This window comes from Lytechinus variegatus, chromosome 3 (assembly GCF_018143015.1).
Source record: "Lytechinus variegatus isolate NC3 chromosome 3, Lvar_3.0, whole genome shotgun sequence".
Taxonomy (NCBI): domain Eukaryota; kingdom Metazoa; phylum Echinodermata; class Echinoidea; order Temnopleuroida; family Toxopneustidae; genus Lytechinus; species Lytechinus variegatus.
In genome coordinates this window covers 56,616,770-56,631,902 of record NC_054742.1, presented here as the reverse complement: position 1 = coordinate 56,631,902, position 15,133 = coordinate 56,616,770, and the positions used below count along the sequence as shown (strand labels likewise).

General features: G+C 36.7%; 2 protein-coding genes across 5 annotated transcripts in view; one reads left to right on the top strand and one right to left on the bottom strand.

The window, feature by feature from the left end:
* Positions 1 to 5,997, bottom strand: part of LOC121411447 (suppressor of tumorigenicity 7 protein homolog) — a 28,653-nt gene extending 22,656 nt beyond the window's left edge. For 2 of the 4 annotated variants that reach the window (XM_041604190.1, XM_041604192.1), the window contains exon 1: positions 5,780 to 5,997. In XM_041604190.1, coding sequence (XP_041460124.1) covers positions 5,780 to 5,933 — 154 coding nt within the window. In that variant the 5' untranslated portion in view covers positions 5,934 to 5,997. The remainder of the gene's footprint in view (positions 1 to 5,779) is intronic. The other 2 variants (XM_041604189.1, XM_041604191.1) reach the window with 1 other exon arrangement.
* A 7,590-nt stretch (positions 5,998 to 13,587) lies between these two features.
* LOC121412237 lies at positions 13,588 to 14,882 on the top strand. Its single transcript, XM_041605141.1, has one exon. The coding sequence runs from the start codon at positions 13,949 to 13,951 to the stop codon at positions 14,528 to 14,530; it is 582 nt and encodes a 193-aa protein (XP_041461075.1). The 5' UTR covers positions 13,588 to 13,948; the 3' UTR covers positions 14,531 to 14,882.
* The last annotated feature ends 251 nt before the right edge of the window (positions 14,883 to 15,133 follow it).

Here is a 15,133-nt window from a genome sequence, read left to right as displayed (position 1 = left end):
ATATACGCACGGTATAAGTCTTATCAATAATCATGATTATTCAAATTGTCATTCACGTGAAATGACTTGGATACGAGAACATGTGTCTTGTTTTCTGAGAAACAGAAAACACATTATACAGTCTCTTAAATTTGATCGAATAGATTGTGAAATTTTAAAGTCATTATTTTCTTCAGTCATTTGACCTGAATCGGTGTTGGCTCAGTTGGCAGAGCGTCCGTCTCACAACCGGGAGGTCGGGAGTTCAAACCTCGGTCGAGTCAAACCAAAAGACGTTGAAAGACGTGGGAGTTGCTGCTGATCTGGCGCTGCACAGCGGCTATAGCCGGACCCACGATCAATAAAGTAAAATTTCAGAGTATGTCATGTCTATTTCGAACAACAAAGTATGGATTTTAAATTCGCTTGACCTTTTGAGGTCATTCAATCATTAATTTTTTATCGATTATGAATCAATACGTTCAAAATAATCTTCAAATTTCTTTTTAAAATCATACATGGATACAGTGGTTGAGTGCCTTGCCCGGTTGCCCCCACAACTTTTTTTCTATTTGGGAGTGCGTACCTCCTTTTTCTGCTCGCGAACAGAACTTCATGACCATGAGTATATATCTTTTATTTTTTCTTGTAAAAATATTTGGAAGCAGCTGCACAACAATGCTTTATTACGTATAGTTCGAGATTGTTGACTTGAAATGGTCTCTGATCGTAATTTTGTAACATGCATTCATGTCACCATAATGTGTCTCGGTTCATGGAATATGAAATCACATGTTTAAAATCATGCCGAAATTTAAACTATATATACCGGTATATTCTTCTATTCTTTTTCTTTTCATTCTTCTATTTTCTTCGTTTTCCTTCTTCTTTTTCTTCTTATTACTTCCACCCCCTTTCCTTCCTTTCTTTTCTCTTTTCTCTCTTTCCTTTTGTCCCTTTTTTCTCCTGTTACGTAACAATTTGATCATCACAATTCATAAGCTGAGATCATTTTGTCTCGCTTGCATAGCAGAAGCAAGAAATAGACGCCGCCTTTTTTTCGACGACCCGTGGAGATTTCCCATCAAAAATTTTCCCAACAAGCAAAAAGAGGAAAGGGGAATTTACACCACCGGAGAAAAAAAAATCATCCGGATCCAGGCGCCCCCCCCCCCCCCTCCCTGATAGATCCGCCCCAGTGGTTTTTCCAGTACAGTCTGTTTTCAAGATTTATTTAAAGAAACATCGGACGATTCCAGCATTTTGAAATTACACAAGGTACCATGCCATAGTTTTTATTCTTGCAGATTTAACTTCCTCGAAAAAAATACATTAACATCTGATATGAGGATGCAGAGTACATAGAAATTGTGGGTGTGGTCACAGTAGGAAATAGAGGTCTATGCACGCTAGGGGGCAGGGGGTTAGTGTTACCCCCTTCCAACCCCACTCCGGCATAATTTCAATGAATTTTTTGCTTCGAAATAAGTCACTGGAAACATATTATCATAATGCCTATACTTGTTCATGTTTTTTATTATGGCAATCCAATATTTATGCAAGGTAAAAACTATACAAAATATGAATAAGAAGTTGGATTGCTAGCAACCGTCTATTAATGAAAATGAAAGAAAGAGTGATATTAATGACGATGATGATGGTCATGACGACGAAAATAATGAAAATGGCAGCGATGATAACATTGACAATCATCATCTAATCATACAATGATAACTTAAAATAATAACAAATATATGAATAGGATGTGATAGCATATCAATAATTAAAAACAAAATCATTTATTTAAAAAAAAAATTGCAACATTTTTATAAACAAAAGTCTAGACAAGAAAATACATATTTCAAATTCGACATTATGATGATGTACAAATAATCTCGTTTGAAATCATCAAATGCACCATACATATAAATAAACAATTTCAGTGGTATTTTCTGTTACAAAATGAATAAGATGGTTGCAAGGGTGGTCATGAAAGCAAAGCTTAAAAGCGTGACAACCTAGGAATAGCAGATCAAACGAATAATAACATATAAAATGTTAAAGGGGAAGTTCAACATGACACTAACCTGGTTCTAGTTAAAGCAGAAAAGGTCAGAGAAGTATTGGTGAAAGTCTGATGAAAGTCCATCAAGAAATAAGAGGGTTATGAAAAATAAAAATTCTCGAACATATACATGCTTTAATCTGGAGACTGTAGATGTATGCAGCCTTTCATTCTACTTTTCTGACTTTACATATTTAATACTTTTTGACATTACATATTTTTAGCCTTCACTGCTTGTATCCCACTGCTGCCACCATAAGTGATAACATATTGCTGCCCCCCACCTTATGATTGGTGGACATTGGACAATACAATGCCTTAGTGCTTCATGCATTAAGTATGGAAATTTATCCCACTGCTGCCACCATTAGTGAGTATAGTGACCACCCCCCCCCCCTTATGATTGGTAGACAATACATAGCCTGACTGCTTTTTGGAAATTGTATCCCACTGCTGCCACCATCAGTGATAGGTAGACAATTCATGGCCTCATCCTGCTTAAATTCCACTGCTGCTAACATAAGTGATCACATATCCCCCCTTAAGATTGGTAGACAATACATAGCCTTACTGCTTAATGCTTTAAGTTGGGAAATTTTATCCCACCGCTGCCACCATTGGTGATCACATACCCCCCCCCCCACCCACCCCTTATGATTGGTAGACAATACATACTATTCCTGCTTTTAATGCTTTAAGTTTGGATATTGTATCCCACCGCTGCCACCATTAGTGATCACATATTGCCACCCCCCCCCCTATGATTGGTAGACAATACATAGCCTTACTACTTAATGCTTTAAGTTTGGAAATTGTATCCCACCAATGCCACCATTGGTGAGCACATTACCCCCCCCCCCACCCCTTATGATTGGTAGACAATACATACTATTCCTGCTTTTAATGCTTTTAAGTTTGGAAAATGTAACCCACCGCTGCCACCATTAGTGATCACTATTGCCCCCCCCCCCCTTATGATTGGTAGACAATACATAGCCATACTGCTTTTAATGCTTTAAGTTTGGAAATTGTATCCCAACGCTGCCACCATTAGTGATCACATATTGCCCCCCCCCCTTATGATTGGTAGACAATACATAGCCTTACTACTTAATGCTTTACGTTTGGAAATTGTATCCCACCAATCCCCCCCCCCCCCCCCTTATAATTGGTAGACAATACATACTATTCCTGCTTTTAATGCTTTTAAGTTTGGAAAATGTATCCCACCGCTGACACCATTAGTGATCACATATTGCCCCCCCCCCCTCCCTTATGATTGGTAGACAATACATAGCCTTACTCCTTAATGCTTTAAGTTTGGAAATTGTATCCCACCGCTGCCACTTACTGAGTGGCCAACCTGTATTTCCATAATTATGCATCAATTAAATATCTGAAAAACATAAAAATTAATATAAAAAAACACCTGTCAAAAATGCCAAATCAGACCATCAAAATAAGGTTTATCAATATTTAATGATTTCTTTACATTTGTCATTTAAAATCTAGATTAATACAAGACTGAAATTCTAATTAAGATGTTATGAGGAATACTGTATGTGATTCACACAAGATTTTTTACCTCAATCCCCATTGATCAGGTTCTAACTCACCTATGAGGCTGTTCTCACTACGTTCCTAAAACTAGTTTACTGGAAACTAGTTTAACGCGTAGTGAGAACGGTCAAAGCGGTCTTGGAAGCGATCTTCCAAACCAGTTTGGAAAACCACCTCGCGATGTAGTTTTCAAGATCACTTTGCCTCGTTAAACTGGTTTTAGCATAAGTGAGGACAAAACCGTTCTTCGGGAAGCGATCTTTGCACATTTTGAGCGCGCTAATCCACACAACAGGTGTAGAATGCCTATGCTGCAGTTTCGAATTTCGCGCGAAACGTCTCACCCCACTGAGAGCGTTTCCATAGCAACAAGAGCGCTTTACGTGAAGTGATTTTGAAAACCACTTTCGTGTGATCAAGTGAGAACGCTAGCAAAGCGATCTTCCAAAGTGGTTTCCTGAATCAGTTTCCAGTAAACTAGTTTTAGAAAGCGTAATGAGAACGGGTGTGAGAAAGGCTGCAGAGCTCTTTGAAGATTATAGAAACTAGACCATTATACTCAAATATCAACATTAACAAAAGAGACAAAGATAATTTGTGATAATACCCAATACATTCATACTGATAAGTAAAGTCTGGGGTAGCTCCATGGATACAGAATTAGTTGTACACACAAAAATATGAACAGTAAACCCAAAACACAGTCACAATGTGCCAGCATCAGATTCCCATGCTCCTGTAAAATTTCATACTTTTTGTTTTTGCTCAAATCCAAAATGGAGTACATTAACCTTGACCTGCCCCCTGACCCCTGACCTTCCACAATACTGCGGTACACGTCTCTGTCTAGTGACATACTGCATATTCACATCTCACTCTCAGTCCAATGTAATATGCCATTAAAGGACAAGTCCACATTCCACCCAAAAACAAGTTTATTTGAATATAAAGAGAAAAATCCAACAAGGATAACACTAGAAATTTCATTGAAATCAGATGTGAAATAAGGAAGTGATGACATTTCAAAGGTTTGCTCTATTTCACAAAACTGTTGTATGTACATCTCAGTCGCTATGCAAATGAGGTGACTGATGACATACCCCACTCATTATTTCTTTTGTATTTTGTCATATGAGATATGAAATAATTTAATTTTCTCCTAATTGTCCTGCAAAACAAAGTTTTTTTCCTCCATAGGCCTACATTGTAAATTAACATTTATGGTTCAGTCAGGTTGGTCCTTGTCAAATCTATAAAAATTGAAATATTGAGTGGGGGACATTATCGACTTTTCATTTGCATGTCACTATAAAAATAAACACCAATGGTGGGGTTTGAACCTTTGATAATGTATGACAGTGCAGAGAAGAGCTCTGACAAACATCCTCTCTAGAATTTTAGATCATCCATGATTTCTGGCTTAGAAATGTGCACTTCTCTCATTCCTTATCACAACCTCATACATGTAGAAGGCTAGATCTACACAGACAAGATTAGACTTGTATTTACAGGTGTGTAAACTGGTAAGTGAATTCCCTACTCCCAGACCCAGGTACCGGGGGGGGGGGGGTTCAAATATATTGCTGTACACACGCACGACAAAAAAAAGTTTAAAGGGGTGGGGTTTTTTTTCAGTTTGGGATGCGGTCCGCGCTAGGACTTGTTAAGCATGTTAAGGGTATCAAAAACACTGATTTTCAAGAAAAGGTTGATTTTAATTGAAAGACTGGTCAATGGTCAATCAATCGCAGGGTGAGGGTCAAACGTATTTAGGGTGTGTTTTTCCCAAAAGCTTTTTTTAAAGACTAGCCAAACATGTGTAGGGTATGTTTTTTCCCTGTTTCCCCCAAGGTCATATTTTGGCGACATCTTGTTTACAGGCCAAAATGTGTACCGTAAATAAAGCCTGCGAAAAACTTGTTTAGGGGGTTATTTTGCACACACGGAGAAATACTCGTTTTTAGGGGGTGCTTAGAAATGTCTTGGTCACGCGTGTGAACAGCAATATATTTGAATCCTCCCCCCCCCCCCCCTCAGGACCCAGGCAAATACGCATCTCACATACTCAAACTAGCTCATTCAGTTTCAGTTCAGAATATGGCTGTACACCGTACTCGTAGCAATATTGACACAGAGTTACATTGGCTTGGCATCATGTTTTCAGAGATTACTCACCAACATTCACGTTTTCCATAACTTTCAACGGTGATCTCAGAATGTAGACAAGTACACCAACCAGAAAAAGCCAAATCACCCACAAATATACCCAAACCCATGCAAAAAATGACTTTATATTGTCCACAAAATTGTCCCAAATACCGGCCATCATACAGTCATCGAGGGGTTTAGCTGTCGTGTGTATGTACCTCTAAGTGAGTAGCGATTAGCAAAATTTCTCGTACCACCTGATGAAAGATCTCAACCAAAGTGACCCAAACTATTAAAAATTTCATTAAGCTAGGCGGTACTTGTAGTAAATGGCTATAAAAACATCAATGAGAGATGGCGCTAGACCACTTTGATCATGGTTGATGGTGGAAGAAGCGAATGATCTTGCAAAAAAGTGACCACTTCGGCAACTGCTCGATATTACTGGAAAGTAGCAAAGAGCGAAGAAAAATAAGCATTCTTATTTTCGATCACATTCTTATCTCATCTATAAAAACACACCAACATGAACGATAAATTTAAACAGATATATTTCCCATAATCCCTGAGGGACAGAGGGACGCGTTACCCTACCCAAATAGTATAGGGGGACACAATATCAAATGTCCCCCTACTATTTTTGGTCTTTTTATGATGGAAAAAAATACATCATTCAAAATCGAAATAAAGCACTATTTTGAACAAGATTACCTTCCTTTTTGGGGTGATAACCTTTTTTTGGATTATCAAATTGTCCGGCCCCTGGAGATTTCCGCTCTTGCCTACAATATAGGGCATAGGGGCACCGTCTTTGGGGGAAAAAACACTGATTCTGCCAGCGAGCGAAGGAAGTTGATGAAGCGACTGACATTTTAAAACTATATATAATTTACAAGTAAAGCACATCTATACATAGAGGTGGCTGAACGTATTTTCGTTTGTAAGGCATAGCCAAAAAAAGGGCACTTACATGTCAAAGTATGCATTTTGGTGCCAACAGATATTTTCACAATGAGATTATCATCTGCGTGAAGTAATTGAGCGATTTGGAAAAATATTTAAATCTGAAGTTGTAAAACTTGCTTAACTGGCTTACATATCTCACCAATCGAATAATGCGAGCGCGAAGCCCGAGCTCAAAATATGTAATATTCCAAATTGAAATTGGTCATTCTCAGATTTTTTTTGTAACAAGGAACAAAATGACTAACTTACTAAACAAAAACATAAAAAGCACATGTATCAAAATTTAGCCCTATACAAAACAATAATTCTTCCACACGCATATCGGAGGCTATTTTAAGAATTGCTTATTATTATTATTATTGATTTGATTTTGATTTGATTTTATTGTTTACTTCTGCAATTACATCATTCGTATATAATACATTTTCCATAACATAACAAACTTAGTTTATTGATAAATTTTTTGGCATGAATCATAACTAAATGTACTAAAATTATCATTACAAACAAAATTGATCTCATACCAAATTAGTTAACATTTACAATTTGCAGGAGAAGGATTGTCATCATAAGCTTGAAAAAATGACAACCCCAGGTTAAAACTCATTGATTAATATAATACATTAATACAGCAGAATCGATATACAGTACATTTTATGAAAAACAGCAGTAATCTAATTTGAGCAAAGATGGAGATGATAAGGATGAAGATGACGGTGAAATGGTGAAGATGAAGGTGATGGAGAGGATGATGATGGTGATGATGCTTTAATGATGACACATTGACACAGAAATTTTACTTCAAATATTCTGATATCAGCATAGCTTTAACGTTTGCTTTAAATGAGTAAAGAGACGTGGATCTTTTATAGATTCTGGTAGAGAGTTCCACAAATCAGGACCATGGATCTCTGCGCAATAAGCAATTTGGGTTGATTAAATGGAAATTAGAAGAGTTCCGCGTAGGGTATGAATGGATAGATGTGTTCATAGTATAAAAATTGTGAAGTGAAGGTGGGAGCATGTTATTTACGTATTTGAACATTTAAGCAGTAAGCTTTGAAATGAATTTATGTCAAAAATAGTTAGAGTCTTTAGTTTATGGAATAATGGATTTGTGTGTGATAAATATTGCGAATTAGTACAAATTCGAATTGCTTTTTTCTGTAATAAGTATATTGTATTAATTTTAGTTTTTGCACACGTTGCCCAAACTATATTGCAGTACGATATATACGGCAATATCAATGAATTGTATAGTAAAACGAGTGTAGTATGAGGAATTATGTTTTTCATTTTGTAAAGTACACCTACGTTTCTGGAGATGTTAGTAGTTATACAACGTATATGTTCATTCCAATTCAAATTTTCATCTATTGTGACACCTAAAAACTTTGTTTCTTTTTTCCTTTTGAGTGGAATATTATCTATGCTTATGTCGTATGGAAACTCAGTAATATGTGAACTTGTATGCTTAAAATACATAAAGTTTGTTTTGTCTATATTAAGTGATAGCCTATTACATTTAAACCATAAAGATAGTTTAGGTAATTCACGATTAAATGTATCTACTAAAGTTTCTAAGCTAGTGTTTGAACAAAAAAATGTTTGTGTCATCGGCAAATAATACAAATGATAATAAAGGCGTTACAGTAGTCAAATCATTAATATATATAAGGAAAAGTAGGGGGCCAAGGATCGATCCTTGTGGAACTCCGCATTTTATTGTCTGAAAATTAGAAGAAATATTATTGTGACATATTGTTTTCTATCAGACAAATAGCTCTCAAACCATGATAGTGTGATTCCCCGAATTCCATAATTTTCAAGTTTTTTAAGTAAAATCTGGTGGTCAAGAGTGTCGAATGCTTTGCTTAGGTCCATGAATACTCCTATTATGTGTTCTTTATTTGTCATTGCATTTGTAATTTTATCGTATATTTGTATTAAAGCCTGATCAGTTGAATGCCCTTTCCTGAATCCATATTGGTTTGAATTTAGAAACTGAAAAGTATCTAGGAACTTATAAAGTCTTTTGTAAATAATCTTCTCTAATATTTTGGATATGCTGGGGAGAATAGAAATAGGCCTATAATTTGTTATTTCATGTGGATTGTCTTTTTTTTTAACTGGATTTACCTTTGCAATTTTTAGGGAATCTGGACATTTACCGGTGCTGATCGACAAATTAAAAATATTACACAATGGAGTGACAATATAATGTATGATCTGCTTAAGAAGGAAAGTACTAATTCTATCATATCCCTGTGATTTGCTGGATTTGAGATTTTTTGTTATTTCAATTATTTCCTGAACATTTGTGGGGTTAAAGAATAGGGAAGAATTGATGGGTGTGGGAAGAAATTTTGCAAAACTTTGGTTTGGTCTGGCAAGATTGTTTGCCAAAGAGGGTCCTATGTTAACGAAAAAGGAATTAAAGGTATCAGCTACATCATCTGAATTTATTGCAGCAGCATGAACTGTGAAATTGTCTTTAGGTAATACTTTGGGTTTCTTGCCAATCAAATCATTGATGATCTCCCATGTGGCTTTCATGTTTGATTTAACTTTGTTAAGTTTCTCGGAATAAAACAATTTGCGAGAAGCCCGAATTATATTGGTTAGTCTATTTCTATAAGTTTTATATTTATTTTTGTTTTGAATAGAAGGGTTCTTTAAAATGTCTTGTATAGTTTATTTCTGGTATGTATGGATCGTAGAATAGCTTTAGTAATCCATGGCATTTTTGCTTTTCTTTTTTTGACAGGTGATAGAGGAAAATTGGTTGATGCGATCGCGAAGCACGAGCCAAAAAATGATTTTGTAACCTAAAATGTATCACACTTAATTAAATGTGGTATTTCATTTTAAAAAACGGTGCATTTCATTTTCAAAAAGGGGCATTTTCCATTTTGAAAAAAGTGCATTTTTCCTACTGGAATTTTTTTGTTGGGGGACAAGTGCCCCCTCCTCCGGTTCCGCCACCCCTGCATCCGTATGTATGAAATTTCAAGGGCATTTTGTATTTGTGTTTGCATTTATTGGTTTCCGTTCTTATAAAACAAAGTAACATAACAGCTGAAAGTATAATTCATGACATTTTATTCAGAAATTATTTGTAATCTTGCTACAAGAACAAAATAGATGACTCAGTTAAACCAATTTATTGATGGATAGGAAAGCAGCGAACGATTAATAAAATGTACTTCGTAAAACAAATCTAGCATTATCATATCTAACAGATTTTAGCGCTCTTTCTTGCAGGAGTATCTGCATTTTATTCCGCATATATCAATAAAAAAATTTACATCTTCATTTAATAATGAAATGAATATATATATAAATACGTTTTTAATGTGGCAGCAATAGAAAAGACAAATAATAACGTAAAAAAGCAAGAAAAGGCGAGACGTTTATTATAAGTGAAAAGTGTAAAATAGTAAGTATAGGGTAAAATACGGGGCAGCTAAAATCAGGAAACTGATTGAAGCAATTTTATTGCCGCAGCCAGGAGGGAGCTTTAAAGATCCCTCTATTATCATTATCGCCATCATTGTTACTATAGGCTAATAATTGTTATTATTTTTGTTATCATTACCATATATTATTTATATTGCTATAAATAATTACAATTATTATCATTATTGTTATGACGATGATGATGATGATTATTATTATCATTATCATCATTATCATTATTATCATCATTATTATCATTATTGTGATGATGATGATTATTATTATTATTATTATCATTATTATTATTATCGTTATTATCATCATTATTATCATCATTATTATCATTATTATTATTATTATGGCTATTATCGTTATCATAATTTTTATTATTTCCTACTCCTATCGCATAATGATTGGGGTAGATCTTTACAAATGCTCTACAACGAATAACACAAAATAATTCTAAATATCATATTAATAAGCAAATCATGTATACGGAAGACCATTTCAAAGACACTAAAACAATTCATCCATGGATGTACAATAGCCAGCAACAGCTAGAATACCCAGGCGCGTAGCCAGGGGGCGGTCGCCCCCCCCCCCCCCAAAAAAAAAAAAAAAAAAACGTCCCCAAAAAGAAAAAAAAGAAGGGAAAAAAGAGAGAAAAGGAAAAGGGAAGGAAAGGGAAGAAAGGTAGCTTTGTGTTTTTTCTTTTTATTCTTTATTTTTTTCTCAAAAGAGAAACTCCTTCACTCTTCTTGCTCTAAATTCATATATGAATTTTGCTTCCGCGCTGCGCGCGGTTAAATGACAATATTGAAGTTCTCCATTGTTCCCCACCTTTTCTCTAACCCTGTTTTTCCACCTCAGCTATGTGATTCTTGCCAGTTAAAGTTAAAATTGTATACATTAGGGCATGAATTTGAGTAAGGTTAGGCCGAAGTAAATATATGAAGTTGTCTTTTTTTCAATTAGCTTCAATTGATCGCGCAACTTCTGGTCTGGTCGGCTCCGAGCGGGTAAAATCTTTATATCAGTTTCTGCCGTCACCTCCATAAAGTCAGCTTCTCCCGCTTTTCAGCTCATTACTATAAACAACCATAATTTGGGGGCAAACAGGTTCCTAATTTAAAAAGAGGAAGGTATGGAATTCGTGTCGTATTAAATAAAGAAGTACAATATTTTTTTTATCAAATTGTATTAAACTTCATGTCATTTCCCTGTATACATTCATCTCCTGTCCTGTTTTGCGCCCTCAGTTTGAAATTTTGAATGACACTTAAGTTTCTTTATATTCAAAATGAAGCGCTTCAGGATAAGTCTAAAAAATTAATCATCCTTTATTATATAGATAGATAATTTCAATAAATCACAGAAGTTTCAACTTTATGCGCACTATTTTCCTTGTAATGAAGTTCAATAATCTTAAAAATCAATTGAATTAGAGACGATTGGGTATTAGACATATCTACATTTGATGAACCGTCCGCCCTTTGAAATTCAGAGTTTCATTGCTCTGCGCGGGGAGGAATATCTTCCTCTACCAATCTTCTCCTCTGTTTTGCGAGTTAAAAATATGCACTGATGCTAAATTGTTTGTAATCAAATTCAAATCTGATCTTTCCAAAGAAAGTTTCAGTATATCTTTGAGAATACCCTTTTCTCGGGACCCTTTTTATGGCAAGAAAAATTGATAAAACACTTAAGCTTCCGCGCTTCGCGCGGAGTTATTATAATTATAATTTCCTCCATTGTATACCTCTTTTCTGCGTTCACAATCACTTTTGAAAACAAGGTTCAAAATCGCAATATAGTCAACCGAATTGGAGGTACTAGAGACAAGAGAAACTGCTCCTTTTCATTTTAATTTATGAAACACTAAAAGCTTCGCGCTTCGCAAGGGAGGGGGAAACTCCCCCTCCCTGCACCCACCCCCTAGGGAGCGCGCTTCGCGCGCTCTGTAAGTGTTGGCACGCTTCGCGTGCATTTACCGCCCCCTCCAAAATGAAATCCTGGCTACGCGGTTGAGAATACCAATTCATTTTGAAATCAAGAGAAATTTAAGCAAGCTGAAATTAAAAGTTAAAATTATTGCCAGTGCATGGACATTGCACGTCATGATGATAATACTGAATAGGAATCCTATATTAAGACCTTGAAAATGAATATCCCCAAGATATCATTGCTTCCAACCCCCCGAAATTGATCAGGAAGAATATAACCCCAGACCAGGCATTGGCCTGCTGCTTTTAAAAAGTACGAAAGCGATGTAGACCTGTTACGTTTGGATAGATGTTATACAGGAACAGTAAGGGAATTTTTAGTTGAATAACTAACTATTAGGCAGTCACTTCAGAGCTAATGATAACAAAGATGTATGAGTATTGACATGTTACCAGAACTGTGACCGGGGCTCGTAACACACAGCTTAGCAATTTTGGTATAGAACATTTTTTGGCGATTGATTGCATTATACAACAAAGTGTAATTAATCGTAAACATCAAAAGTGCGATCGATCGCTAACCTTTGTATTGGCGGGGCCCATGCAGGACTTAGAATCGTGATGATCTAACGGTAAGATGTAATAATCTGCTAGGTTTGGGAAAGATTATAGAATAAAAGAAATATTTTTATTGCTTGCTGGGCAATTATAAGTATATCTGTACAAAACAGTTCGTATTATTTTATTATTGTGGGGATGATGACCGTTGGAACGCTACAAAGCCACTGCCTATAGTATAGGATCATGCCCGATGCAAACATCACACTGGAAAATATTTCATACTTGTTTCATTCTTTATCATAATACAATTCGCAAAATTCGACAATTGTATCCACGGATGGCTGGTTTTCATCCTTTCAATCTATTATCGAGGTACACTATTCATCTATTGCTGGTTTAAACCTTCCGACATGATTTTGGTGCACATACACAACATCTCGTAACGACAACTGCATATTGGGTCAAATATGGCATCTTCCAGCAACTGTGGTATTTCAACATCAATTAACGGGTCGGTGTAAAGAATCAGAAGTCGCCTCCGATTGTGGCAAGAGTCGCACGATTATCTGGTGCGCACCTCGCTCTGTTTCTGCGGCCCTCACCAAGTGTCTTAGTTTTGTCGACGGCATCCAGGTGTGGTTCGAACCCTATACCTACTGCAGGGTTGTAACAGTGCAGATGAAAGAACAGCTCGGCCTACTTTTTAGACCTGCCTGTGGAATACGAAGGAAACGAAGATATTTACACAAGACTGACCGATCATTTGAAAGAGGAGAACCAAGGAAATTATTGCAAGAAGAAAGAATATCTTGCGTATAAGTCATTAAATCACAAAAGTAATACTCATTCCATTTGCCAAGTCCTCTTACATTATGGCCGTATTACATTACGGTTACATTAAATCCGAATTCTCCCGAATAAATTCGGCCCGATTCTTCCCGAAAATGGCATGATTTGGATGGATAAAGTGGTTTTGCAACCTATTCGTCTCTATTCGGGGAGCTCCCAGAATAGAGACGAATGGGCCCTGATTCAGTGCAGAATCGCAAAGAATTGACCCGAATCAATTTTGGCCATTCAGAATAAAGCCGAATAACCATCCGAATACAAAGAAACAATTTCGTAAGTCATTAATTTATAAAATACTCATTTCATTCAATCAAACCAACAATGACGTCACTGTGTTTCCCGATTTCGCGATGATAGGTTTGTGACAGTCAAGCGTTTGCTGGATGACTCAACCAGTCCACATGTATTGGTGAAAGACATGGCTTTTGCATTCTCTCCAGAGAGATACAAGTTCATCCCCAAAGGCTACAAACACATCTTCTTGATACGGCATCCTCTCCGTGTCTTTTCCTCTCTTCGGGTAGCCGTGTTCGGCCAACTTTCCGCTTTGGGGATGTTACATGGGGAAGACGCACAAGAGGACACCTTCGACATTCAACGGAACTACCCCTACGCGAACCCGGGTGTTGAACTCCACAAGGACGTCTATGACGTGTGGAAATACGTCCGGGAGTCTCTCGGCGCCGAAGCGATCGTGGTCGACAGCGACGATCTGCTGTTGAACCCTGACGAGATGCTGCCAAAGATCTGCCGAACTACCGGACTGCCTTACGACGAATCGCTCTTGAGGTGGGACGGGTCTTCTGAGGTGACTAAGAATTGGATGCTGCCAGCTGAGAACATGGTGGAGAATTTAAAATACATTTATGGGACTGCAATCAACAGCAGTGGATCTAGGATGATGCCATCACGGGATGCTGCTAGCCGTGACGTCATTAGATGTACAGACCAGGGGATGAAGTATTATGATGAAATGTATAAAGTCAGACTTACTGTCTAAATAAACAGATCTTCCGGGGGGGGTCTTTAATGTAAGCTGTCAGTGCTGAAAATTTCAGTGAATTCCTTAGTTTTGATTGACTCGAAACATCTGGCCTCTTACTGTTACTATGGTAACTATCGGAGAGACAACACTCGTCAGTGCTGACAACTTTCATGAAACGGTCACCGGAATTCTGAACTCGGGTTTGTCTTACATTCTTGTTTATTATTGTGACTTGTGTATCACACGTCTCTTATAGAAGATGATAACTATGCTATGCTATGCTATGCGGGCAACAATATAACTATTAAGAAAAATGTATTTTTAACTTTGATGGTTTTCTTCACCATTCTTTTAAAAAGTTCGTAATAAATACAACAAACACAATTGTGCCCCCCCCCCCAAAAAAAAAAAAAAAAACCTTTTACACTTATGTCCACCTAGCCAATAATCTTGGCGAGGGTTGCAGCTTTTGTCTTTGCATTTAGCTTTACGAGTCTGATGCTGTTCTGCACCCTTTATTTAGGAAAGTATAAGAGACCACGACTTCATCCAATTCAAACCATAAAAATGACGATTCATTCTGAATTTCTGAAAGGTTCAGAATGAAAAAAAAAAAGA